General features: G+C 53.4%; 1 protein-coding gene across 1 annotated transcript; it reads left to right on the top strand.

The window, feature by feature from the left end:
* The first annotated feature begins 745 nt into the window (after positions 1-745).
* Positions 746-26340, top strand: NUMBL (NUMB like endocytic adaptor protein). Its single transcript, XM_019016081.4, has 10 exons — positions 746-991; positions 4475-4559; positions 6945-7084; positions 8520-8594; positions 8686-8760; positions 10430-10570; positions 14051-14240; positions 19389-19694; positions 23018-23140; positions 24884-26340. The coding sequence occupies exons 1-10, from the start codon at positions 968-970 to the stop codon at positions 25561-25563; spliced, it is 1839 nt and encodes a 612-aa protein (XP_018871626.3). The 5' UTR covers positions 746-967; the 3' UTR covers positions 25564-26340.
* Positions 26341-26780: the final 440 nt, after the last annotated feature.

Raw genomic sequence — 26780 nt, 5'->3', positions numbered from 1 at the left:
TGAAAGCCTCAGCCCTGCCTGTGCCATCTGTTGCCGGGAACCTCCTTCTCGCTTTCCCCACCCCCCCACGTGCTGACCACCTGCTCTAAGGGCTTTGGCAGCTGAGGCCTCCCACACACACAGTGCCTCTTGGCTGCGGGCTCCCTCCCCTCACTCCTGGCAACCTCGCCTTTACTAATGGGCTCTAACGTCCCTGCCAGCTGCTTTGCCAAACCCACAGGATTGGCGTAGGGGGCGGCAGGGGCGCCGTAGCGGCCAGAACCGCGCCCTGGTCCCACCCCGGCGCCCCAGTTCCCAAAGCCGAACCGATCGCGCATCAGGACGCCTTGGTCTGTTCACACCCCCTCCCCTTCCTTGCAAAAAGTGCCTCGTCACCGCTCCTGCCCGCCCCCGCCGGGCTGGGGAACCATGGGGTTAGCGGGAAGATTTGGGGGTGTGGGGCGGCAAGGCGCCTCTAGAAGCAACTCTTTCGGACGCGGAGCTGGAGGGGATCTGAGGTCAGGTGTCACGGAGGGAAAGGGAGCCCAGGCCAGGACGGACCGGGGGAAAGGACTCGGCGATGTTCATAGGCATGCTCAGCTCGGGACTGGCCAATGGGCGTGGCGGGGCGGTGGCCGCGCCGGGGAAGGCGGGGTGGTGTCTGCGTGTGGGCGGGGTCTTCAGGCCAAGGGGCGGGACGGGGCCGGCGAGGCGCCGGGGCGGGGCGGGGCCTTTCTGCATATACGGCAGGCGGCGGGCCAATGGGCGGGGCCGGGGCGGGGAGCCGAGGCCGAGGGACGCTCCCCCGCCCCCGGAACGGAATCCTCCCGGGAGCCGAGGAGGCTCGCGCGCGTGCATCCCGCACCATCCCCCGGCCCCGGGCCCTGGCCGGCGTCAGACCGAGCTGCCGCCGCCACCACCGCAGCAGCAGCAGTCGGGGAGCCAGGCCCAGCCAGGGCCGCGGGAGGCGGGGGCGCCCGGGCCCTGGATGTCCCGCAGCGCGGCGGCCAGCGTGAGAAGGGCGGGAGAGGGGGGCTCGGGTCGGGGGCGGCGCCGCTGCTGATGTGGCGGAGGGTGGGAGGCGGCCGCGGCGCCCGGATGGAGAGAGGGTGCCAAGGCTGGAGAGGGTGGTCCTGGGTGGGGGTCCAGGAACAGGCCCAACAAGCCAAAGCCCAGGAGACCAGGGTCTTGGGCACAGACCCCTGGGCCATCTCTTGCCAAGGCCCTGGAAATAGGGATCCTGGACACAGACCCCCCACAAAACCAAGGACAGGGGTACAGAGATTCTAGGTACAACTCCTAGAACTAGATGGGGATGGAGATGGGGTCGGGGACACAGCCCCCGTATCAAACCAAGGCCTCCAGGAGGCGATTCCAGACACAATCCCTACCTCTCCCTGCCTAAGGGGGTCTCAGCACAACAACTCCCTAGGTACAGTCTCGAGGATGGGGTCACTGGGTACAGCGTTCCCACCACGCCAAGGCCTGGGGGGACTCCAAGCACAGCCTGCCCCCAGGTCTCAGAGGCATCCTGGGCACAGCATCCCCCCAATCCTTGGGCGGTGTCCCAGGCACAGCCACTTCTCAAAACAAGGTCCCTGTGCCTGGAACTCCACCCCACCCCAGCCTGAATAAAATAAGGATAATTTCAGGCAACCCCCAATCCCTCCACCCCCTGGCTTGGTCATGGGTCCCAGGGCACAGGATCCCTAGGCCACCCCCTTTGTCCCCAGGGCTGCCCAGCTGTCCAAGAGTGGCCCCACCCGCAGACAATGCACCGCTTCCCCCTCCCGGACCTGGCCCTCAGGCTCCAGGATACAGGCTGGGCTGGGGGCGGCTCCCCAGGGACCGGGTGCAGCCCTGTCTGTCTGCAGCGTCTGCGGTGACGGTGACGGCGGCTTTGTGTGTGGTACCTGGGGGGAAGGGGGGAAGCAAGCGATGGGGAGGTGGCTAGGAGTGTGCCCTGTGTGTGTGTGACTGTGGCTGTGTGTGTGTGTGTGTGCACGCGTACGCTGCAGCTGGTGACTGAGGAATCCTGTGTGGTGTGTGTGTGCTTGTGGTGGTGTCTATGATTGTGTCTGTGACCCTAGTATTTGTGTGACTGTGTATCTGTGTGTGACAGCTGCTCACTGTGCAGAATCCTGTACTTTTTAGTCTGTCTGTGTTTGGAGGTGTGCATGGTTGTGACTGTGGTTGTCTGTGATTGTGTCTTTTGTGACCCTGTGTTTGTATGCCTCGGTAACTATAACTGGGTATGTGACAGTATATGTTGAGTCTGGGGGTGGGCATGCGTGTGACTGACAGGACGTGGGTGGAGTTGTGACTGTGTGTGAGTGGAGTTGTCTTTGGCTCCATGTGCATGTGTGACCCTCCCAGTGACTGACAATGTTTATAGTTGTGTCTCTACCTGATTTTATATATGTGAGTGACACACACCTGTCTGTGCAACTCTGCCTGTGTGACTGCCATTGTGTCTGAAGTCACATTGTGTCTGTGTGACTGGGGTTGTGTGACAGTATTGTGTATGACAGTGGTTGCGTATGCAGAACCATGTCTGAGTGTGTGACTGAGGTTGTATTAATATAAATGACTGTATCTAGCAGTGTGTGTGATAATGAGTGATTGTGTGTATTTCTAGCCTTGCATGTGTGATTTGGGTTATGTATTTGACTTGGTGTCTGAAACCCTGGCTATTTAGAGGGATTATTTGTGTGTGACTAAAGCTGTGGATGTGTCTCCGTGCTGGTGCCAGGAAATTATGTTTGTAGGGGTGTGTATATGATTATGGCTTCCATATTATTGTGTGTGACCTGCATGTCTGACCCTGGGTGACTATAGATGTCTGTGTCTATGTCATCATCTGTGAGAGTGTGGGGTCTGTAGCTGTGTGCCTGTTTTTGTCTCTGTGTGTATGTGCTGGACTCCTGTGTTTGAATGTGTGATTTGGTGATGAGATTGGCCCCTGACTGTGCACATGGCTCCGTCAGGACCTGTGTCTTCTGTGTAAACCCAGCTATAAATGCCACATCCTGGTCACTGCATTTCTGTGCATACACTGGACTGTGTACTTGTGACATGGGAAACTAAAACTGTGTGCTTATGTCTCTATGTGTGAGATATGTGTGTAGGTGGGGCTTGTGACTTTGTGCACCTGTCCCCACGGGGCTGTGATTCTATATGGCCACATACTTGTCTGTGTGACTTGTGTGCCTGCATGAAGAAAGGCTATATGTTTCGCTGCATTGGAGTGACATGGTACAGCTGTGTATGGACACTGGGTGACGGGATTATGACCATGATAGGTGGCTGGGTCACATGGACATTGATGCTGTGGCCATGCTTATAGGACCACCATGGCTGTGTCTTGAGGGAGGCCATCCTTGGGGACAGTTGTTTGTGGGGGGTTGCATGCTGTGGCCATCAGTACCTCTGTGTGTGGTTGTGTATAGAGGACTGTCCCTATGAGTGTGGCTGTCACAGTAGACTGTGTGAGTGATGCTGTGACCAGATTTGAGCACCTATGACTGGGTATGTGTGACCACGTGACAGTGTGTGGCCAAAAACAGTGTGTTGGTGTGACTGGTCTGGTTGAGGCTGCATGTCCACATGCAGCTGTTCCTGCATGTGGTCTCCGTGGGACCAAATGTGTGTCTGTCCGTGTGCATCTGTGACCAGATGTCACTGTGCAGCAGTGGAGATACGTGTAACAAGTGTGTATAGCTGCGATTGTGTCGTGTGGGACTGGGTCACCAAATGGGTGAACTCTGGGTGTGATTCTATCTGGGTGGGCCTGTGACGTCAGTATCTTGGGCGGGTGCCTGAGGAAACATAGCTGTCATTGGGTGTGGCCACGCCTGTGCGGCTGTAGTGGGTTGTCTGGGCCCCGTTCTTTGTATGTGGCTGAGAATGTGGAAGTGACCAAATTTCAGTGGGTGGTGTGACCAAGTATCTGTGGTGGGAACTGAGTGGGCCAGGACATGCTGCATGTATGTGGACAAATGTCTGTAGTAGAGACTGTGTGTGTCCGAACATGAATATGCGGCCAGATGTTTACAGTGGCAGCTCTCTGGGTTTGGGACTGTTTCTGTGTATCTGCGATCTGAGGTGTGTAGCTGTGATTGCGTCTATGTGTGACCAAGTCTGTAAAGCTGTGGCCAGATGCTAGGGACACCTGTAGATATGAGTTGGCTGCGTATGTGTGTAGCCCTGCACATGCATCTGGAGGGCAAGGCCACTCTCACAGCATCCCCTTGGGCAGTGAGGCTCTCCTGAGGCCAGCACATCCCCAACATATGCCCCCCAAACATACCTACTCCTTCCTGGGCCCTTGGAACCAGGTGGCTGATCTCCCTGGTAACAGTTGCTAGGACAACAAGGACTCTCATCAGGGAGCCCAAGATGGAGGGGGCTGGCTGAAGTCCAAAGTGGGGGTAAAGTATCGGACTGAGCCCCAACCCAGACAAACTTCTCACCTTCTCCTCCCCTACTCGGGCAGGGCGGACCCCGGAGGCCTGAGCGGCACCTGCCCCCAGCCCCCTGTGGGGCCCCGGGGCCCCCAGAAACCTGCAGGACGGAGCCAGGTGAGCGACCAGCCTGGGACAGGGCAGGGCTCAATGGGTATGTGGTCTTGCCTAACACGACCAGAGGATCTGTCCCTGCGGTCACACAGGCTTAATCACACTCATGAGTGGACACCCTCAGGCATCTTCCTCAGCGACTGCCAGAGTCCCACTCATGCACAGACCCACACCCTGACACCCTTACAGCCTCAAGTGCAGGGTCACACTCAAACACTCACATCTGTAGATATACGGTTAGAGACACACACACACACACAATCTCTTTTCTTTCAGATCACACACACTTGCTAATGCAGTGACACACTTGAACACATGCTGAAGTAGATGTTCATCACACTAATGTACACACAAACATATGTACACACAAACATATATACACACACACACACACATTCCTAGACAACACCCAGATTCACAGGTGACCACAGACGCTCGCTGGATACAGACTCTGAGATACACACTCTCAAGAGACACACTCTTGGCCGGGCGTGGTGGCTCAATGCCTATAATCCCAGCACTTTGGGAGGCTGAGGCGGGCGGATCACCTGAGGTCAGGAGGTCGGGAGTTCGAGACCAGCCTGACCAACATGGAGAAACTCTGTCTGTACTAAAAATACAAAATTAGCCAGGGGTGGTGGCACATGCCTGTAATCCCAGCTACTTGGGAGGCTGAGGCAGGAGAATTGCTTGAACCTGGGAGGCAGAGGTTGCTGTGAGCCGAGATCATGCCATTGCACTCCAGCCTCCATTCGCAACAAGAACGAAATTTCGTCTCAAAAAAAAAAAAGAGACACACTCTTGCACAGTCTGACAACACACACAGACCCACATTTCTACAGACGACAGCCACACTTTCACAGACAGCACCCGCGGGCCCAGGCTCTCACAGGGAGCTACGGTTGTGTACAAACATGCACACAGTCTCACAAAGAACACCCAGCACTCTCTCAGGCAACAGTCACACCCTTACAAATAACCCTCATGAACACACTCTCAAAGACAACCTCATGTTCTCACACACCCTAACGGATGCACCACTGCACACAGATACACCCTCTTTGCAATACCCACACACCCACACTCTAAGGCAACAGCCACAGTCACACAGGCTCACCGCCAACAGCTGCACTCTTGGACACAGACAGTCTTGTAGGTCCCTCAGATGCACTCTCCGAGGCAATGTCATCACAGACAATAGCCACACCTTCACACAGAGACATAGCTACATGGATAACAGCCATGGACACACCCTTTGAAAGACGACAGCCTCGTCTCAAACACAGACACACCCTCACAGGCAACAGGCACTGAGCCACAAGTTCTCATAGACAACAACGGCACTCTCGGATATAGACAGCAGACACACACTCACAACCACTCTCAGACATCGATGCCCTTCAGCAACAACCTTCAGGGCCTTAGACTCACAGACAACAACCACACTTTTGGATGCATCCCTCACGGACAGCATTCACAGATGCACACTATCCTACACCATTCTCAGACATGCATTCTTCCAGACAGCCTTCAGAAACACACTCACAGACATTACTTGCATGCTCAGATATAGATCCCCTCATAGACAGCGTTCCAGAACATACCATTGCACACTTGCTTACACACACACACACACACACATCCCCCTCTGCTGTTGGTGCTCCCAGTCCTGGGGCTGTCAGGATGGCTGATCAGTGAAGACTGTCCTAGTGGCTGGCCACCTCCACACCCACTCCACACACCCACAGCCCTGCCTCTGATAGTCATCAGTGCAAGGCCCCAGAAGCCTTGCCTGGGGACTAGACACAGTTGTCACAGAATGACTGTGTCTCAGAGTTCCAGAGACAAGCCACCATCCCCCATACCCCCATGCACCTGACTCCTGCACCCCTGACCCATGCAATTCCCAACTCCTCTGCTGCCCTCTGATCACCCCACTGCCTGACTCTCATACCCCTAAAACCCCTGACCGTGTGGCCCCTGACTTCTATGCCCTCTAGCCCCCATGCCCTCCTATGTCTGATTTCCCACCCTTTGTGTCCTCACGGCCCTGGGAATGAGGAAGCATCCACCACATGGACAAGAAGCCCTCCAATGCCGTGAAACCTGTGCCCCATACCCCCTACCCCAGACCTCCAGCCCCTTAGCCCCATGGTTCTGAATCCCCAGTGCCCAACTTTTGCACTCCCCTGGTTTCTGTTGGCTCCTTTCCTCACTGTCCCCTGACTTGAGCTGCTGATCCCATGTGCACTGCCAACTGACCCTGTAACCCCGCTTCCAGTTATCTTGTTATCTGACCCCATGCTCCCTGAGCACTGGTCCCTCCCCGTTGAGCTCCATACCTTCTGACCCCCACCCTTGACCCACATCACTGTCCTGTGTCACCAGACGGGGCGGGCACCATGAACAAGTTACGGCAGAGCCTGCGGCGGAGGAAGCCAGCCTACGTGCCCGAGGCGTCGCGCCCACACCAGTGGCAGTCAGACGAGGACGCGGTGCGGAAGGGCACGTGCAGCTTCCCGGTCAGGGTGAGTGGGCGCGGCGGGACGAGGGGGACGGGGGCCGCTGTGCTGTGCGGGTGCGCGGCCTGGCTGGGACACCAGCCCAGGTCGTTTGAAGTTGGTGTTAAAAAGCGTGAGGCCGGCAGTCCTGGCTATCACGGTGAAACCCTGGCTCTGCTAGAAATACAACAAATTAGCCTGGCGTGGTGGCGGGCGCCTGTAGTCCCAGCAACTGGGGAGGCTGAGACAGGAGAATCGCTTGAACCCGGGAGGCGGAGATTGCAGTGAGCCGAGATAGCGCCACTGCACTCCAGCCTGGGCGACAGAGCAGACTCTGTTTCAAAAAAAAAAAAAAAAAACTTGAAGCGTAGTGGTGGCTCACACCTGTAATTCCAGCACACTGGGAGGCTGTGGTGGGAGGATTGCTTGAGTCAAGGAGTTCAAGACCAGCCTGGGCAAACACAGGGAGACCCTGTCTCTACAAAAAATAGGCACAGTGGCACGCACCTGTAGTTCCAGCTACTCGCAAGGCTGAGGTAGGAGGCTCACTTGAGTCCAGGAAGGTCGAGGCTGCAGTGAGCCTTAATTGTGCCATTGCACTCCAGCCTAGGCAACAGAGTGATACCCAATCTTGAAAACAAACAAAAAACCAAAACACATTTTTTTGTACCAGCAAACTATTACCTGGAAGCCGTCATGTGGTGTAGCATTTGCAAAGCGCTCTACCGATAAGGACGTTCTGGTTTAGCCATACCCTACACTTTTACATTCCTATGAGGGGGAGAGCAGGATTCGCGGCGTGGACTGTGGAGCTCAGCCCCTTCCTGGCTGGGTGATGACTGACCATGGTCACAGCCCCTCCACCACCTTACGTTCCCTTCCCCGGAAGCAGACTTTGAATGTGAGGGCTTCATTTGGGAGGTGCAGGAAATGGTGTTGGAAGTGAGGAAAGTAAGGCAGCAAGTAAAGGGTGTGTTATTAAAACTGCAGCAGTGTGCAGCTGAGCTTTCCCCTGGGAAACTCGAGGCAACAGTCATCCCACCTGCAGATGAGGGAGCTGGGGCTCAGGTACCCTAACTCCCGTCAGTTATTGGGGGGACTGGCCCAGGCTCTTTCTAGCTGCTTTAGGGTAGGCAAAGCAGCTTTGCATGTCCTGTGGCCAGTCCTCATGCACAGAGATGCAAATACTAGCTCTCGGGAGGACCACGGTGCCGGGTTAGGGCCCAGGGATATAGCTAGACCGGAATCACTGCTACGTGCTGTGCTTCAGTTTCCCCATCTGCATGTCTAGACCAGGAATGGGGTCTCTACCTTGTAGAGTTGAGATGCAGAATAAATGATTGCATACACATCATGTGCTTAAAATATTGTCTACTGCATGGCAGATGCTCAGTGGACACTGAGAATGAGTGATTACTGTGCTGTTTCATGTGCCCCCCCCCCCCATTCTCTCCAACCCAAGTACCTGGGTCACGTGGAGGTAGAGGAGTCCCGGGGAATGCACGTGTGTGAAGATGCGGTGAAGAAGCTGAAGGCGGTGAGTGAGGGGGCTGCCATGAGGGAGGGGGCAAGGTCAGACAGGGAGAGGCACCCTGACCCGGCTCCTTTGTCCCCTTGCCTCCCTCCAGATGGGCCGAAAGTCCGTGAAGTCTGTCCTGTGGGTGTCAGCCGATGGACTCCGAGTGGTGGACGACAAAACCAAGGTAGGAGGCCTGTGGGGGTGGACGCCAGGGGGCCTGTCTGCTCACCCTGCTGGAATCAGGGCGGAGGACACCTTCCCACCTCCTCTGCACATCCCTCCCTCAGGGACCTTCTAGACGATGCCGTGTGCTCCCTCTGTCGTCATAACTCAGGAATAAATGCTGTGATTATTTGGGAACTGGCATAGGCTGTGGGTGAGAGAGACTGGAGCAGCTGCCTCAGCTCCGATCCCAGCTTAGGGACCCTGGGCATGAGATTTAACCTCTGTGGGTCTCAGTTGTGTCATCTGAAAAATGCAGATTATAGGCCGGGAGCGGTGGCTCACGCCTGTAATCCCAGTACTTTGGGAGGCCAAGGAGGGTAGATTACCTGAGGTCAGGAGTTCGAGACCAGCCTGGCAATATGGTGAAACCTCATCTCACTAAAAATACAAAAATTAGCTGGACATGGTGGTGCGTACCTGTAATCCTAGCTACTTGGGAGGCTGAAGCAGGAGAATCTCTTGAACCCGAGACTTGGAGGTTGCAGTGAGCAGAGATCATGCCATTGCACTCCAGCCTGGGCAACAAGAGCTAAACTCCATCTCAAAAAAACAGGGATTATAATAGACCCTACCATTAAGTGAGAAAGCATATGCAAGTTATTTGAAATGATGCCTGGCTGGGAGGGCCCCTTGAAGCCAGGAGTTCAAGATCAGCCTGTGAAACATAGCAAGGCTCCATCTATACAAAATAATTTTTTAAAAAATTTAAATGTGGGCTGGGCACGGTGGCTCACGCCTGTAATACCAGCACTTTGGGAGGCCAGGGCAGGTGGATCACCTGAGGTCACAAGTTCGAGACTAGTCTGGCCAAGATGGTGAAACCCCACCTCTACTAAAAATACAAAAATTAGCCAGACGTGGTGGTGTGTGCCTGTAATCCCAGCTACTTGGGAGGCTTAGGTAGGAGAATCACTTGAACCCAGGAGGCAGAGGTTTCAGTAAGCCAAGATCATGCCACTGCACTCTAGCCTGGGTGACAGAGCAAGACTCCTTCTGGGAGAAAAAATATATATATATTTAAATGGGGTCTGGTACATCGTAACTGCTCAGATCAATGAATGTTAGCCATTAAGTGTTTATTGTCACCCTGCCCAGCCAGAAGGAAGCACTATGAGGCCACAATCTAGGTATCTGTTTGCTCACCTTGAATCCGCTGCCCCCAGCCCAGAGACTGCCCTAGGAGGTGCCCAGGACATGCTGAGAGTTGGGTTAATAACAGAACAAGATCACCACCTTTGCAAGGCAGTTCCCTCAGCCCAAAATACTGTTCCTTGACTTTTTTTCTTAGTTAGTACCTGCTCCAGGAAGCCTTGCCTGACTGACCCCAAGCTGGCTTCTGCCATGCTGGCCCTGACGCCTCTGCCTGTGCCTCCATGGTCCTGGCCCTGACCCCTCTGCCTGGGCCTCCTTCATCACATCCTGGCTATGACTCTGGGCTGCCCATCTCGTGATGGGTCTGATCTTCCCGCCAACCTGGGAGCCCTCTGCAGGCAAGGCACAAGGTGTCTCAGTGACTGCTGGGTCCCCACCCTCTTCAGGACTGGATTTCAGCAGACACAGAGAGAATGTTGAGTGAACACTTGAGAGAGAGTTCACACTCTTCTCCTGGCCTCCCCGGCCCCTCCTAGGATCTTCTGGTCGACCAGACCATCGAAAAGGTCTCCTTTTGTGCTCCTGACCGCAACCTGGATAAGGCTTTCTCCTATATCTGCCGTGACGGGACTACCCGCCGCTGGATCTGCCACTGTTTTCTGGCACTGAAGGACTCCGTGAGTATTGCCACAGCTAGCCAACTCTTCCCTCCCATGCCCTGGCATCCCAGCCCCACCCTGACAAGCTTCCTGCATTCAGGCACATCACTCACCTCTGTGTGCCCAGTTTCCTCATCTGGAGAAGAAAGTATACTCACGGTTCCCAGTTTAGAGTATTCACGTGAGGGCCGGGTGCGGTGGCTCACACCTGTAATCCCAGCACTTTGGGATGCTGGGGCAGGCGGATTGCCTGAGCTCAGGAGTTCAAGACCACCCTGGACAACATGGTAAAACCCCATCTCTACTGAAATACAAAAAATTAGCTAGATGTGGTGGTGCACACCTGTAGTCCCAGCTACTCGGGAGGCTGAGGCAGGAGAATCACTTGAGCCCGGGAGGTGGAGGTTGCAGTGAGCCAAAATTGCACCACTGCACTCCAGCTTGGGAGACAGAGTGAGACTCCATCTCAAAAAAAAAGAGTATTGGCCAGGCGTGGTGGCTCACGCCTGTAATCCCAACACTTTGGGAGGCCAAGGCAGGCAGATCACCTGAGGTCAGGAATTCGAGACCAGCCTGGCCAACACGGTAAAACCCCATCTCTACTAAAAATACAAAAAAGTAGACAGGCATGGTGGCAGGCGTCTGTGATCCCAGCTACTCCAGAGGCTGAGACAGGAGAATCACATGAACCCTGGAGACGGAGGTTGCAGTGAGCCAAGACTGCGCCACTGCACTCCAGCCTGGGTGACAGAGCGAGACTCTGTCTCAAAAAAAAAAACAACAAAAAAAACTATTTGGGGATGAGAATGAAAGCCAGAAAAGAGCAGGACCATCTCCTGTGGGTAAAGAGTGTGATGTTGGATGAATTCCTTCCTACTTCTGAGGAAGTAGGAAGTTTTAACCATTAAGCAGTAGAATTCCCCAAGTTCAACTTTTTTTTTTCTTGAGGTGAAATTCACATAAAATTAATCATTTAAAAGTGTACAATTCAGTGTACAATACATTTTCAGTGTTGTTTAACCATTGACTCTAGCAGTCCTGAAATATTTTCATCACCGCTAAAGGAGACCCCATCTCCATTCATCAATTCACCCCCTGTCTCCCCACTACCCCAGCCCCCTGGCAACCACTAATCTGCTTTGTCTCCCTGTGGATTTACCTATTCTGGATATTTCATTTAATGGAATCATATAATATGTGTCTGGCTTCTTTACTTAGTGTAATGTTGTGTTTTTGTTTGTTTTTGAAACAGAGTTTTGCTCTTGTTACCCAGGCTGGAGTGCAATGGAGCAATCTCAGCTCACAGCAACCTCTGCCTCCCGGGTTCAAGCAATTCTCCTGTCTCAGCCTCCCAAGTAGCTGGGATTACAGACATGCACCATCACGGCTGGCTAATTTTGTATTTTTAGTAGAGATGGGGTTTCTCCATGCAGGTCAGGTTGGTCTTGAACTCCTGACCTCAGGTGATCTGCCTGCCTCTGCCTCCCAAAGTGCTGAGATTATAGGTGTGAGCCACCCCGCCCGGCAATGTTTTTAATTAATTTATTTAATGAGACAGCATCTCTCTCTGTCATCAAGGCTGGTGTGCATTGGTGCAATCTCGCCTCACTGCAACCTGGGTTCAAGCGATTCTCCCACCTCAGCTTCCTGAGTAGCTAGGACTACAGGCACACGCCACCATGCTTGGCTAATTTTTTGTAGAGATGGGATTTCGCCATGTTGCCCAGGCTGGTCTCAAACTCCTGGACTCAAGCGATCCAGTCACCTTGGCCTCCCAAAGTGCTCGGATTACAGGTGTGAGCTGCTAGTATCAGTGGCTCATTCCTTTTTTTGAGACGGAGTCTCACTCAGTTGCCCCAGGCTGGAGTACAGTGGCACGATCTTGGCTCACTGAAACCTCTGCCTCCAACCTTCAAGTGATTCTCCTGCCGCAGCCTCCCTAGTAGCTGGGATTACAGGTGCGCGCCACCACACCTGGCAAATTTTTGTATTTTTAGTGGAGATGGGGTTTCACCATGTTGGCCAGGCTGGTCTCGAACTCCTGGCCTCAAGTGATTTGCCTGCCTCGGCCTCCTGAAGTGCTGGGATTACAGGTGTGAGCAACTGCAGTCACACCGTCTGATTCTTTTTGTATGTCAAATTTCTAGGCATCGGACTACTTCAGCATGCACACCATTAAGTAGAATTCATATTCGTTTCCAGATTTTTTTTCTTCAAAGCGAAAGATATGATTGTCTTAGTTCAGGCTGCTATAACCAGATAGTGTAGACTGTGTGGCTTAAATGACAAACATTTGTTTCCCGCAGTTCTAGAGGCTGGATACCTGAGGTCAGGGTGTCAAGTGGCTCATTTCTTGGTGAGGGCTCTTTTCCTGGTTTGCAGATGGATGCCTGCTTTCTGTATCTTCACCTCGCAAGGTGGAGGGGAGATCTCTTGTCTCTTTGTCCTTTTTAAGGGCATTAATCCCGGCCGGGCATGGTGGCTCACGCCTGTAATCCCAACACTTTGGGAGGCCCAGGTGGGCAGATCACTCGAGGTCAGGAGTTCGAGTCCAGCCTCGCCAACATCGTGAAATCCCATCTCTACTAAAAATACACAAATTAGCCAGGTGTGGTGGCGCATGCCTGTAATCCCAGCTACTTGAGAGGCTGAGGCAGGAGAATCGCTTGAAGCCGGGAGGTGGAGGTTGCAGTGAGCTGAGGTCGTGCCGCTGCACTCCAGCATAGCATCAGAGTAAGACCCCGTCCCAGAAAAAAAATAAATAAATAAGGGCATTAATTCCATCATGAGGACCCCACCTCATGATCTAACATAACTTTTATTGTCTCTCAAAGGCCCACCTCCAAATACCAGCACATTGTGGATGAGGGCTTCGGCGTTTGAACTGAGAGAGACACACACGTTTAGTCTATAGCAATGCACAAGCCTTCGGTGTACAGTCAACGAATTTCGACAACTGCATACACCCATGTAACGAAACCCCTATCAATATCTGGAACATTGCCACCACCCAGTCATCCCCTCATACACTTTCCAGTCATTCCCCACCCCATAGGAAACTACCACTATTCTGACTTTTTTTTAGACGGAATCTCACTCTGTCACCCAAGCTGGAGTGCAGTTGCCCCATCATAGTTGCTTGCAGCCTTGACCTCCTGGGCTCAAGGGAACCTCCCACCTCAGCCTCCCAAAGTGCTAGGATTACAGGCGAGAGCCACCACTCCTGGCCTGTTCTGACTTTTTTTCACCATAGATTAGTTTTGCCTCTTCTGGAATTTCCAGTAAGTGGAGCCACACGACAGGCTCATTGGTTTCTGGCTTCTCTCACTTGGAGCTGTCATTTCCAGCCCTTCCTTGTGGTGCAGATGAGCACTGAGGCCCAGAGAAGTGCAGGGACTCATCCGGGGCAACCCAGTACCTAGCGGCTGTAACCCAGCGCCCCTGGCCCCTGTCCGCACTGCCCAGTGCCTCTAACCCCCGCCCATCCTCTCCCCATAGGGCGAGAGGCTGAGCCACGCTGTGGGCTGTGCTTTTGCCGCCTGCCTGGAGCGAAAACAGCGACGGGAGAAGGAATGTGGGGTCACGGCCGCCTTCGATGCCAGTCGCACCAGCTTCGCCCGCGAGGGCTCCTTCCGCCTGTCTGGGGGTGGGCGGCCTGTTGAGCGAGAGGCCCCGGACAAGAAGAAAGGTGAGTGTTGCCCCGAGCGCCAGCAGAGCACAGAGTGGGCACAGGGTACCCAGTATCAGGCGGCAGGGGGCTGCAGAGGTGCAGAGACTCAACAGTTTACAAAGTAGGGGATGCTTCAGGCCAAGCGCCATGGTTCACACCTGTAATCCCAGCACTTTGAGAGGCCAAGATGGGCGGATCGCTTGAGGTCAGAAGTTTTTTTTTGTTTGTTTTTGTTTTTACCACTTTTTTTCTCAGATGTATTGTTTTTTTGTTTGTTTTTGTTTTTTGTTTTTTTTTATTTTTATTTTTTATTGATCATTCTTGGGTGTTTCTCGCAGAGGGGGATTTGGCAGGGTCACAGGACAATAGTGGAGGGAAGGTCAGCAGATAAACAAGTGAACAAAGTTCTCTGGTTTTCCTAGGCAGAGGGCCCTGCGGCCTTCCGCAGTGTTTGTGTCCCTGGGTACTTGAGATTAGGGAGTGGTGATGGCTCTTAACGAGCATGCTGCCTTCAAGCATCTGTTTAACAAAGCACATCTTGCACCGCCCTTAATCCATTCAACCCTGAGTGGATACAGCGCATGTTTCAGAGAGCACAGGGTTGGGGGTAAGGTCACAGATCAACAGGATCCCAAGGCAGAAGAATTTTTCTTAGTACAGAACAAAATGAAAAGTCTCCCATGTCTACCTCTTTCTACACAGACACAGCAACCATCCAATTTCTCAATCTTTTCCCCACCTTTCCCGCCTTTCTATTCCACAAAACCGCCATTGTCATCATGGCCCGCTCTCAATGAGCTGTTGGGTACACCTCCCAGACAGGGTGGTGGCCGGGCAGAGGGGCTCCTCACTTCCCAGTAGGGGCGGCCGGGCAGAGGCGCCCCTCACCTCCTGGACGGGGCGGCTGGCCAGGCGGGGGGCTGACCCCCCCACCTCCCTCCCGGACGGGGCGGCTGGCCGGGTGGGGGGCTGACCCCCCCACCTCCCTCCCGGACGGAGCGGCTGGCCGGGCAGAGGGGCTCCTCACTTCCCAGTAGGGGCGGCCGGGCAGAGGGTCTCCTCACTTCTCAGACGGGGCGGCCGGGCAGAGACGCTCCTCACATCCCGGACGGGGCGGCAGGGCAGAGGTGCTCCCCACATCTCAGACGATGGGCGGCCAGGCAGAGACGCTCCTCACTTCCAGGATGTGATGGCGGCCGGGAAGAGGCGCTCCTCACTTCCTAGATGGGATGGCGGCCGGGCAGAGACGCTCTTCACTTTCCAGACTGGGCAGCCAGGCAGAGGGGCTCCTCACATCCCAGACGATGGGCGGCCAGGCAGAGACGCTCCTCACTTCCCAGACGGGGCCGCGGCCGGGCAGAGGCTGCAATCTCGGCACTCCGGGAGGCCAAGGCAGGCGGCTGGGAGGTGGTTGTAGCGGCCGAGATCACGCCACTGCACCCCAGCCCGGGCGCCACCGAGCACTGAGTTAACGAGACTCTGTCTGCAATCCCGGCACCTCGGGAGGCCGAGGCTGGCAGATCACTCGCGGTTAGGAGCTGGAGACCAGCCCGGCCAACACAGCGAAACCCCGTCTCCACCAAAAAAATACGAAAACCAGTCAGGCGTGGCGGCGCGCGCCTGCAATCGCAGGCACTCGGCAGGCTGAGGCAGGAGAATCAGGCGGGGAGGTTGCAGTGAGCTGAGATGGCAGCAGTACCGTCCAGCTTCGGCTTGGCATCAGAGGGAGACCGTGGAAAGAGAGGAAGAGGGAGACCGTGGGGAGAGGGAGAGGGAGAGGGAGAGGGGGGTGTCAGAAGTTTGAGACCAGCATGCGCGACATGGTGAAACCTCGTCTCTACTAAAAATACAAAAATTAACCGGGCATGGTGGCCTACGCCTGTAATCCCAACTACTTGGGAGGCTGAGGCAGGAGGATCGCTGGAACCCTGGAGGCAGAGGTTGCAGTGAGCCGAGATCACGCCACTGCACTCCAGCCTGGGCAATAGAGTGAGACTCTGTCTCAAAAAATAAATAAATAAATAAAGCAACTTCCATGGAAAGAGTTCTCTGGGCATTATTCTAAGGGCGCACCAAGTGGTTTACTATCCACCAATTCAGGGCTTTTCGGGCTTTTCTTTTTTTGTTTTTTTTTTTTTTGAGACGGAGTCTTGCTCTGTCAACCAGGCTGGAGTGCAATGGTGTGATCTAGGCTCACTGCAACCTCCACCTCCCAGGTTCAAGCAATTCTGCCTCAGCCTCCCGAGTAGTTAGGATTACAGGCATGGCTAATTTTTGTATTTTTAGTAGAGATGGGGTTTCACCATGTTGGCCAGGCTGGTCTCGAACTCCTGACCTCAGGTGAGCCACTGCACCTGGCCTTCTCAGGGCTTTTCAACCTGTGTATTAAGACCTGGGAAGCCAATTTGCTGTACTGTGGCTGGCATTTTTTGTTTTCTTTTGTTGTCTGAGTTGAGGTCTAATTCTGTTGCCCAGGCTGGAGTGCAGTGGTGCAATCACAGCTCCCTGCAGCCTCAAACTGCTGGGCTCAAGTAATCCTCCTGCCTCAGCCTCCATGTAGTTGGGAATATAGGCACAAGCCACAGCATCTGGCTAATTTTATTTGTATTTTTTGTAGAACTGGGATCTTGCTGTGTTTCCCAGGCTGGTCTCAAACTCCTGGCCTCAAACGATCCTCCCACCTCAGCCTCCCAAAGCACTGGTATTATAGGTGTGGACAACTGGGCCCAGCCCATGTGGCTGACATTTAAAAAAATGAAATCAACCTGGGCAACATAGGGAAACCCTGTCTCTACAAATCATTAAAAAATTAGCCAGGCATGGTGGTGCAACCTGTGGTCCCAGCTCCTCAGGAGGCTGAGGCAGGAGGATCACCTGGGCCCAGGAGGTAGAGGTGGAGAGAGCTGCGATTGCACCACCACACTCCAACCTGGGTGACAGACAGAGTGAGACCCTGTCTCAAAAAAAAAAAAATTAATTTAAAAACAATGAAATAGAGAATCATAGAAAATATCAGAGTATATTGAATGGATAAGGGTTAAATATAATTTAATGATACTTTTATTTGAGTGAGAGTGTGTGTGTGTGTGTGCACGTGCGTGTGTAAGAGGCTACCATATAAAAGATATCTCTTAACTCTGGATTGCCATCAAGAAAGTTTGAAACATACTTGGTAAAACTAACTTTCTAGGTAAATGGTTAAATACTTTGTAAGTTCTAAAACTCTGTGTGTGTGTGTGTGTGTTTAAAATATAATTGTATGTATGTCCTGAGTCACCATATAATTCATTTATTTATTTATTTATTTATTTATTTTACTGTGAATTTAAGTTCTTTGGGAAAACACTACTTAGAATTTACAAAGAATTTACCATTGGGAACTGATCCTGATTAAGGGAGACTAATGAGATTTGACAGGTATTAATAGATGCGAGATGTGATCCTGAATTAGATCCTGGATTGTAAGGGGAAAAAAAAGAACATATTTTTTTTGAGACAGAGTCTCTCTCCATCACCCAGGCTGGAATGCAGTAGTGCCATCTCAGCTCACTGCAACCTCTGCCTCCTGGTTTCAAGACATTTATGTGCCTCAGCCTCCTGAGTAGCTGGGATTACAGGTGCCCGCCACCACGCCCAGCTAAGTTTTTTTTTTTTTTTTTTTTTTTTTTTTCGGAGACAGAGTCTTGCTCTATTGCCCAGGCTGGAGTGCAATGGTGCGATCTCGGCTCACTGAAACCTCTGCCTCCCGGGTTCAAGCGATTCTCCTGCCTCAGCCTCCAGAGTAGCTGGAATCCCAGGCGTGTGCCACCACACCCAGCTAATCTTTTTTTGTATTTTTAGTAGAGATGGTGTTTCACCATGTTGGCAAGGCTGGTCTTGAACTCCTGGCCTCAACTGATCCCCCCACCTCGGCCTCTCAAAGTGCTGGGATTACAGGTGTGAACCACTGTGTCCAGGCATGCTTTTGTTGGATTCCAAAACATTTAACATTCACTACCTAAACTGACCCTCTCGGAGGCTTGGGAGGTAGCATTGAGATGTTTATCCCAGGTTTCTAGTTGGCAAACTGGAGCCCAGAGAGGGGAGGGGACTTCCTGAGGTCACACAGTGAGTGGAGGCAGAGGAGGTTTCCGGGTTCCAACCTGTCCTGGGCTGTTTCCACTGCCTTGGGCCAGGCCTGCATGGGTGCCCCATTGTGTCACGATGGGAGAAGCAGCACTAGGCGACATCCTTATGGGAGGGTCTCTCTGGGCCTGAGTTTAATCTCCATGGCATTCAGGCCGCAGCTCGGGGAGGCCCTGGTAGGAGGGTAGGTGTGTGTTTGTGGTTTGGCAGGGGTGAGGGCAGCCCTGCCCTTGAAGAGCCTGCCTCTCCTGCTGAGTGGGGAGGTCAGGTTTCCTCCCAGAGTACAGAGAACAGTCTCAGAGTGGAGGGAGCCAGGCTGAGAGCCTGGAACAATCTGGATAGCTTCTCAGAGGATGAAGCATCCAAGCCATGTCTAGAATGACTGGAGGAAGGGAGGAGCTACTTGAGGTGGGAAGAAGGCTGGGAGGTGGGAGACAGAGAGGAACAGACAGTGACAGAGAAAGACAACATGATATGGAGAGACAGGTCAGAGGGAGACAGGGCGGGCAGTCATTTGGAGCATGGGGTCCAGAGTCAGCCTGCCCCTTCCTAGCAGTAGGACTTGGGCACATCACACTGGGCCTTTGCTGGGTCTCAGTTTCCACATCTGTAAAATGAGAATCATATCAACCCCATGGGTAGTCGCGTGGATTGAATGAGTGAATACTTGCAAAGCATCTGGAACAATGCCTGATAACGTTGTTCCAGCACCAAATCAGTGTTTGTTAAGTGATCAAAAAGGGAGATAGAGGGTCTTAGAGGGAAGAATGGTGAGAGCAGCAGGGCAAGACAGAAAGGGGCAGGAAGCTGGAGAGACACAGAGGGTGAGCCTGGGGGACTGTTTTCCAAGAGCCTCCTGGGGAAGGGGATTGTGACTTGGGTGGGGGTGAGGGATATCTCAGGGCTTTGACTAGCTTGTCTTAAGGGCAGGACTCACTGGGCAAGGAAGGCAGCCTTGGAGAATGATCAAGAGAACCAGGTGGGAGAGGCCTTGCATGCCATGGTGAGATATCTAACCATCCATCTCCCCCATGTCTCCAGCAGAGGCAGCAGCTGCCCCCACTGTGGCTCCTGGCCCTGCCCAGCCTGGGCACGTGTCCCCAACACCAGCCACCACATCCCCTGGTGAGAAGGGTGAGGCAGGCACCCCTGTGGCTGCAGGCACCACTGCGGCCGCCATCCCCCGGCGCCATGCACCCCTGGAGCAGCTGGTTCGCCAGGGCTCCTTCCGTGGGTTCCCAGCACTCAGCCAGAAGAACTCACCTTTCAAACGGCAGCTGAGCCTACGGCTGAATGAGCTGCCATCCACGCTGCAGCGCCGCACTGACTTCCAGGTGAAGGGCACAGGTGAGCCCTGGGCCCAGTGGGAAACGGCGTTGGAATCAATTGGCACTATCTGATGTGGGCAAGGGATAGAGGCGAGATGGTTCACACTGTGATTGATTTGCACTGTCTGCCATGGGCAAAGGAGAGAGAGTTGGAACATGTCATGATCGATTAGCAGTGGGCAAGGGAGAGGAAAGAGATAGCACAAATCAGGATTGATAAGCCGTGTCTGCTCTGAGTAAGGGATAGTAGAAAGGCATCACAAGTTATGATCAGTTAGCAATGTCTGGTGTGGTTAAGGAAAAGGAGAAAGATGACACACATCATGATTAGTTAGCAAAGTCGGCTATGGACAAAGAAGTCGGGCATGGATAAGGAAGTTTGCCATGGGCCAGGGAAAGAAGAGAAGCAACACCATTGGCCTGTTTTTGCTCAGGAGTAGACTGAAGCACTACAGGTTAATGCTCCCTCCCTCCAAGCATTCACCTATGAGATCTGGCTAGGTGAAGGATACAGGTATTCCTCAGGCTCTGAGGAAAGGAGGATTGTGATGGATTAGAAATGTCTGCCTAGGGCAGGGAGCATCAAGGGATGGCAAAAAAGGCATCACAAGTCATGATCAATTAGCAATGTCTGCTGTGGTTAAGGGAAACGAGAAAGATGGCACACATCATGATTGGTTAGCAGTCATGATCTCCATACAGTGTGTGTCATGGGCAAGGGAGAAGAGAGAGTAGCAAGAGTGTTATGTTTTTACCCAAAGGGGAGACTCCCAGAATTTGGTCAGTAGAAACATGACATGCAGGGCACCAGTGAGCTCAGAGATCCCAGGGGTCAGGGGCATAGTGATGGATCAGGAACATTTGTTGTGGGCACAGAGTTGAGCAGAGGCAGTACCCATCACGAAAAGGAGCAGCACATCATAATTGATTGGCATTGTCTGCCATGGCTGGTGGTAAGAGAGAGGAGATATAAAGGTCCTGTTTTACTTGGAGGGAAGATGGAGTTACAAGGATCTGTTTCTTCTAGCACTTGGCCAGGGGAGCCATGAGGTCTGGACAGGTGACAGGTAAGGTGAGCAAAGAGCTCCGTGGGGGAAAAAAGCATCGTGTTTGATTACTAATGTCTGCCATGGACCAGGGAAAGGAGACAGGTGGTGTACATCATGATCTAAAAGTGATGTCTAGCCAAGTGCAGTGGCTCATGCCTGTAGTCTCAGCACTTTGGGAGGCCAAGGCAGGCAGATCACTTGAGCCCAAGAGGGGCTCAAGGATCCCTTGAGGCAGATCACTTGGCTAAACCCTGTCTCTACAAAAAAATACAAAAACTAGCCTGGTGTGGTGGCGCATGCCTGTAGTCTCAGCTACTCAGGAGGCTGAGGAAGGAGAATTGCTTCAGCCCAGCTGCAGTGAGCTAAGATTGCGCCACTTCACTCCAGCCTGGGCAACAGAGTGAGAACCTGTCTCAAAAAAAAAAAATTAAGAGCAATCTCTGCCATAGGGAAGGAAGATAGAGGTGGCACGCTACTGAGTTTTTGCCTGAGGGAGGCAGGCAGAAGGGCTGTCTTCCCCACCAGCAGCCAGTGAACCCATGTGGTCTGGCCCACTCTCTTGCTCCTGGATGCCAAATCTGCATCGCCTGCCCGTTATGGCCTCGGGGATTGATGTGGGAGGGTGTTGAGCTGTATCCAGGAGGCTGGGCTGCTCCAAAAGGTAACCGGTGAGGAGATGCCAACCCTTGTTGAGAGTGACGCACGCTCCCTCCATGCCTGCAGCATTCCTGGGCCATCACACACCCTCACATTTGCTGTCCTTACGCAGCCTGACATCAGGCACACTCCCCAGGCTGTCACACGCGCCCCTGAGAGGTGGCAGGAGCTCCAGGCTTTATTTGGAAGCCTCACACTCCTGTGGCCAGCTGCACGCTTATTTGGATGTGACTTGCCACACAGAAATTTCACATACTCACATAGACATTGCACCCCCCACACACACATGTCACACATGCTCAGAAGTCACAAACTCACAGTCAGGTATACTCTCAAGTCACACACACTCCAAAATCACGGAGTCAGAAGTCACACATGGCCAGACGTGGTGGCTTACACCTATAATCCCAGCACTTTGGGAGGCTGAGGCAGGAGGATCACTTGAGCTCAGGAGTTTGAGACCAGCCTGGGCAACACAGCAAGATCTCATCTCCACAAAAAAATTTTAAAAATTAACCTTTATTGTTAACCAGGTGCAGTGGCATGCACCTGTAGTCCCAGCTACTCAGGAAGATTGCTTGAGCCTGGGAGGCGGAGGTTGCAGTGAACTAAGATTGTGCCACTACACTCCAGCCTGGGCAACAGAGCGAGACCCTGTGTCAAAAATAAATAAATAAATAAATATTTTTAAAAAAGAAACACACTCAGATTTACACACCTTCACAGACCACACACCCAGATTTATGCAAACTCCAAAGCCACATGTGCAGATCCATGCACACCTGCAAACACACTCATACATCACACGGCAGATGCACTCACACCTGGGAGTCACGCATCAGGACGCCACACACCCGGACCCCAGTCACACTCTCAGAAGCTGCATTCCTGTTTGGACGAACATGCACAATCATTGTCGACATTGGCTGTCCCACCCGGGCGCCCCTGCAGCACACCTGCAGACTCCTACGGCCAGTTCTGATGTTCACTGGAGCATCTACATGGTCCCTTGGAGACAGCCATTGGCTAAAACATCACAGACATGTGTCACACACCACACATGGCAGTCCTTAATTGTTTATTTGGATGGTACCTTTGCTCATCACAAGCCCTCACGGGGCCGCCATGCCTGCTCAGTGTCTCCTGCCTTGCTGGCACAGGCGTATCTCTGCTCTCATGATGTTTGCCATAGATCAGCCTGGGTGGGGTGGACAGGGCCCCACTTCTCTGCCCAAAGCTGGACAAATGATCCCCAGCCAGTGAGCGGCCATGCCACAATCCATTCAGACTGGGCCCATGTCCTTGCCATGCACGTGGTTGGGCATATTTTTAAACTAATATATGTTGCTAAATGTTTTAGACAACTCTTCTGGTTTGTGGCCACACACAAATCTTGAGGTCCTTGGTTTGGGGTCCCTGTTACTGTCAGCCGTCAAATGTCACACACTAACTTGGTCGTTCTGCCGCTCAGATGTGACACACACATATGCACCGTTATTTGGCGGTCATGGCCACTTAGTTACTACAGTGGGAAAGGATCCAGGTCAGAAGAGAGGGCCACCGAGGGCAGGGGGTAGAGGGGGCTGCGGCAGGGCCTGGGCCTGTTTGCTGACCTCCGTCCTGCCTTGCTTCCCAGTGCCTGAGGTGGAGCCTCCCGGTGCCGGCGACAGTGACAGCATCAACGCTCTGTGCACACAGATCAGTTCATCTTTTGCCAGTGCTGGAGCGCCAGCACCAGGGCCACCACCTGCCACAACAGGTAAAGCCAGGCTTTCTGCTGGGCAGACACCCTGCATGTCCCTCCTGTATCCCCTCCTCTATCCAGGGCTACCCAGACACTCCAGGGGTCTTGGGATCCTACAGGCTTAGAACCATGGATCACCTCAGAGCCAGGGGATCATCCTACAACCATGGATCATCTTAGAGCCATGGGATTACCTGAGAATCATGCGATTACTTTAGAACCATGGATCATCTTAGAGCCAGGGGATCATCCTAGATCCGTGGATCATCTTAGAGCCAAGGGATTACCTGAGAATCATGCAATCACCTTAAAAGCAGGGATCATCTTAGAGCCAGGGGATCAGCCTAGAACCATGGGATTATCTGAGAATCGTGTGATCATCTTAGAGCCAGGGGATCATCCTAGATCCCTGGTTCATCTTAGAGCCATGGGATTACCTAAGAATCATGTGATCACCTTAGACCCAGGGATCATCTTAGAGCCAGGGGATTATCCTAGAACCAGGGATCATCTTAGAGCCATGGAATTATCTGAGAATCATGTGATCACCTTAGAGCCATGGATCATCTCAGAGCCCTTGATCATTTTAGAGCCACGGGATCCCCTTAGAACCATGGGATCATCCTAGAACTATGGATCATCTTAGAGCCATAGGATCACCTTAGAAACACAGATCATCTTAGAGCCAGAGGATCATCCTAGAACCAAGGATCATCTTAGAGCCGTGGGATTACCTGAGAATCAAGGGATCACTTTAGAACCATGAATTATCTTAGAGATACGGGATCATTGTAGAGCCACGGGGTCATCTCAGAGGCATGCGCTCATGCTAGAATCTTGGGATCACCTTAGAGCCCAGAGATCGTTTCAGAACCATGGAATCCTTGAGAACCATGTATCATCTTAGAGCCATGGGCTTATCCTAGAACCACAGGTGCACCTTAGAATCTCAAACACTGTAAATGTAGAACTCAAGAATCTTAGAAAGCCCAACCCTAAACTGTCAAACCTTACTATGTTAGGATACTATTATACATGTGGAGAAAGATCCATGCAATCTTAGAATCTTAACTCCTAAAACAATACATTCTGAAGGTATTAGAAAATCAAGGGTGATACTCAAAATAGTGAATACCAGCTGGGTGTGGTGGCTCATGCCTGTAATCCTAGTACTTTGGGAGGCCGAGGCAGGGGGATTACTTGAGGTAGGAGTTCGAGTCCAGCCTGGGCAACATGTTGAAACCTTGCCTCTACTAAAAATACAAAAAATCAGCCGGGTGTGATGTTGCGCGCCTGTAATCCCAGCTACTCGGGAGGCTGAGGCACGAGAATTGCTTGAACCTGGGAGGCAGAGGTTGCAGTGAGCCCAGATAGGGCATCCCTGGGCAACAGAGTGAGACTCTGCCAAAACAAACAGACAACAAACAAAACAAAATAGTGAATCCTAGGCTTGGCACTGACCAGTCAGAAGGGCAGTGGGGCTAGGAGGATGTCAGTCCTACTTAGACTTTCTCATCATAGGGCCTTAGAAGCTCAGAATTGTATGTTCTTAGGACTCCAGAACCATTACGTGGTCCAGAATGGTGAAGTCACTTGCCTGAAGTCAGCAAGCTCGGGAGGTGCAGAGCTGGGATTCAGAGGCAGGCGGTCTGGCTCCAGAGTCCGTGCTCTGATCCCCACACCATGCCAGTTCCCAGCCTGGGGTTCTTCTGCTGAAGCCGTTGCCCCATCCCTCACCTGTCCCTCTCCTCTCCCCAGGGACTTCTGCCTGGGGTGAGCCCTCCGTGCCCCCTGCAGCTGCCTTCCAGCCTGGGCACAAGCGGACACCTTCAGAGGCTGAGCGATGGTTGGAGGAGGTGTCGCAGGTGGCCAAGGCCCAGCAGCAGCAGCAACAGCAGCAACAGCAGCAGCAGCAGCAGCAGCAGCAGCAGCAGCAGCAGCAGCAAGCAGCCTCAGTGGCCCCAGTGCCCACCATGCCTCCTGCCCTGCAGCCTTTCCCCGCCCCCGTGGGGCCTTTTGACGCTGCACCTGCCCAAGTGGCCGTGTTCCTGCCACCCCCACACATGCAGCCCCCTTTTGTGCCCGCCTACCCGGGCTTGGGCTACCCACCGATGCCCCGGGTGCCCGTGGTGGGCATCACACCCTCACAGATGGTGGCCAACGCCTTCTGCTCAGCCGCCCAGCTCCAGCCTCAGCCTGCCACCCTGCTTGGGAAAGCTGGGGCCTTACCGCCCCCTGCCATACCCAGTGCCCCTGGGAGCCAGGCCCGCCCTCGCCCCAATGGGGCCCCCTGGCCCCCTGAGCCAGCGCCTGCCCCAGCTCCAGAGTTGGACCCCTTTGAGGCCCAGTGGGCGGCATTAGAAGGCAAACCCACTGTAGAGAAACCCTCCAACCCCTTTTCTGGCGACCTGCAAAAGACATTCGAGATTGAACTGTAGCCCGAGCCGCCCCACCCACTCCATCATCTCCAGGTGCCCCACGCCTGGGGGTGGAGGCACAACCTCTCCCCTAACCCTGCTCCCTGGGGCTGTGCCCCTCAACACCCTCTCAACACCCCCCTCCCTCAACCACCCCGACAACCACTACAGAACCAACATTGTGACGCCCAGGTTGCAACAGGATGGAATTCAGGGACGGACCCAGCCTGGCTAAGGGAACCATTTCACTGCCAGACTTAGGCTGGCAATGCCCCCTTCCCCAACCCCAGACACAGGGGTTGGCCACAATCCCACTGAATGCCCTTGGTTCACACTCCATTTCCCAGTTTCTGTTGACCCCCACCTTCCAGTGTTGGACAGGATGGAGGGGGGACACTTGCTTAGGGGCTCTCCTGGGCCCCACACCAGTGCCCACCCCAAATCTGGTCATCTCCTCCCCCCATGCACAGCACAAGCTAAGGGCTGCCCTCTGCCCACACGCTGCGTTCACTGCCAATGCTGTACTCACCCCCATCACCCTCCAACTTTGGGGCCCATGTCTTCCTTGGGCCAAGGTCTCATGGGGGCTAGGGCCAAGTTGGGGGCCCAGGAGGCGGGGAGGGGGGAGGAGGAGAAGATGCGCAGTTACCTCATGTCGGTGCCCGCTGGGGAGGGGTCCGGGAAGAAGGGGAAGGGGTGCCTGGCGGGTACTTTTCTATCTTTTATTTCCAGATTTTTTTTGTATCTAAACTTGAAGATTTGTATTATACAAGGACAGCCAATAAAGGAAGAATATAATGGTGCCCCTCGGGAAACGAGGGTGTGTGTAGGGCGCTGGTGAGGCCCCAGAACCTTTCCTCCTGAGTCATGGACTGAAACAGAGTCAGAAGGATGTCCCTGAGTGATAACCTCTGAGTCATCGCGTGGTAACAGGTACCACTGACTCAGCACCTGCCAGGCGGGTATTAAAGGAGCCAAAATTAATCACCCCATTTCTATTCCTTACAGAGTTAGAACCAAGGAATAAAAAACAAATATTATAAACTGCTGGCTGGGCACGGTGGCTCACACCTGTAATCCCAGCACTTTGGGAGGTCAAGGCAGGCAGATCACTTGAGGTCAGGAGTTTGAGACCAGCCTGGCCGCCATGGAGAAACCCAGTCTCTACCAAAAATTCAAAAATTAGCCGGGCGTGGTGGCAGGCGCCTGTAATTCCAGGAGGCTGAGGCACAAGAATC

Source organism: Gorilla gorilla, chromosome 20, assembly GCF_029281585.2.
Source record: "Gorilla gorilla gorilla isolate KB3781 chromosome 20, NHGRI_mGorGor1-v2.1_pri, whole genome shotgun sequence".
Classification (NCBI taxonomy): domain Eukaryota; kingdom Metazoa; phylum Chordata; class Mammalia; order Primates; family Hominidae; genus Gorilla; species Gorilla gorilla.
Note: the sequence above shows the minus strand (reverse complement) of the source record. Positions and strands in the feature narration are given on the sequence as shown.

Coding starts and splice junctions, on each gene's coding strand:
- NUMBL (XM_019016081.4), top strand. CDS start 968: ATGTCCCGCAGCGCGGCGGCCAGC. Junction 4,560..6,944: donor AACCTGCAGGACGGAGCCAG/GTGAGCGACCAG, acceptor CTGTGTCACCAG/ACGGGGCGGGCACCATGAAC. Junction 23,141..24,883: donor GCCACCACCTGCCACAACAG/GTAAAGCCAGGC, acceptor TCCTCTCCCCAG/GGACTTCTGCCTGGGGTGAG.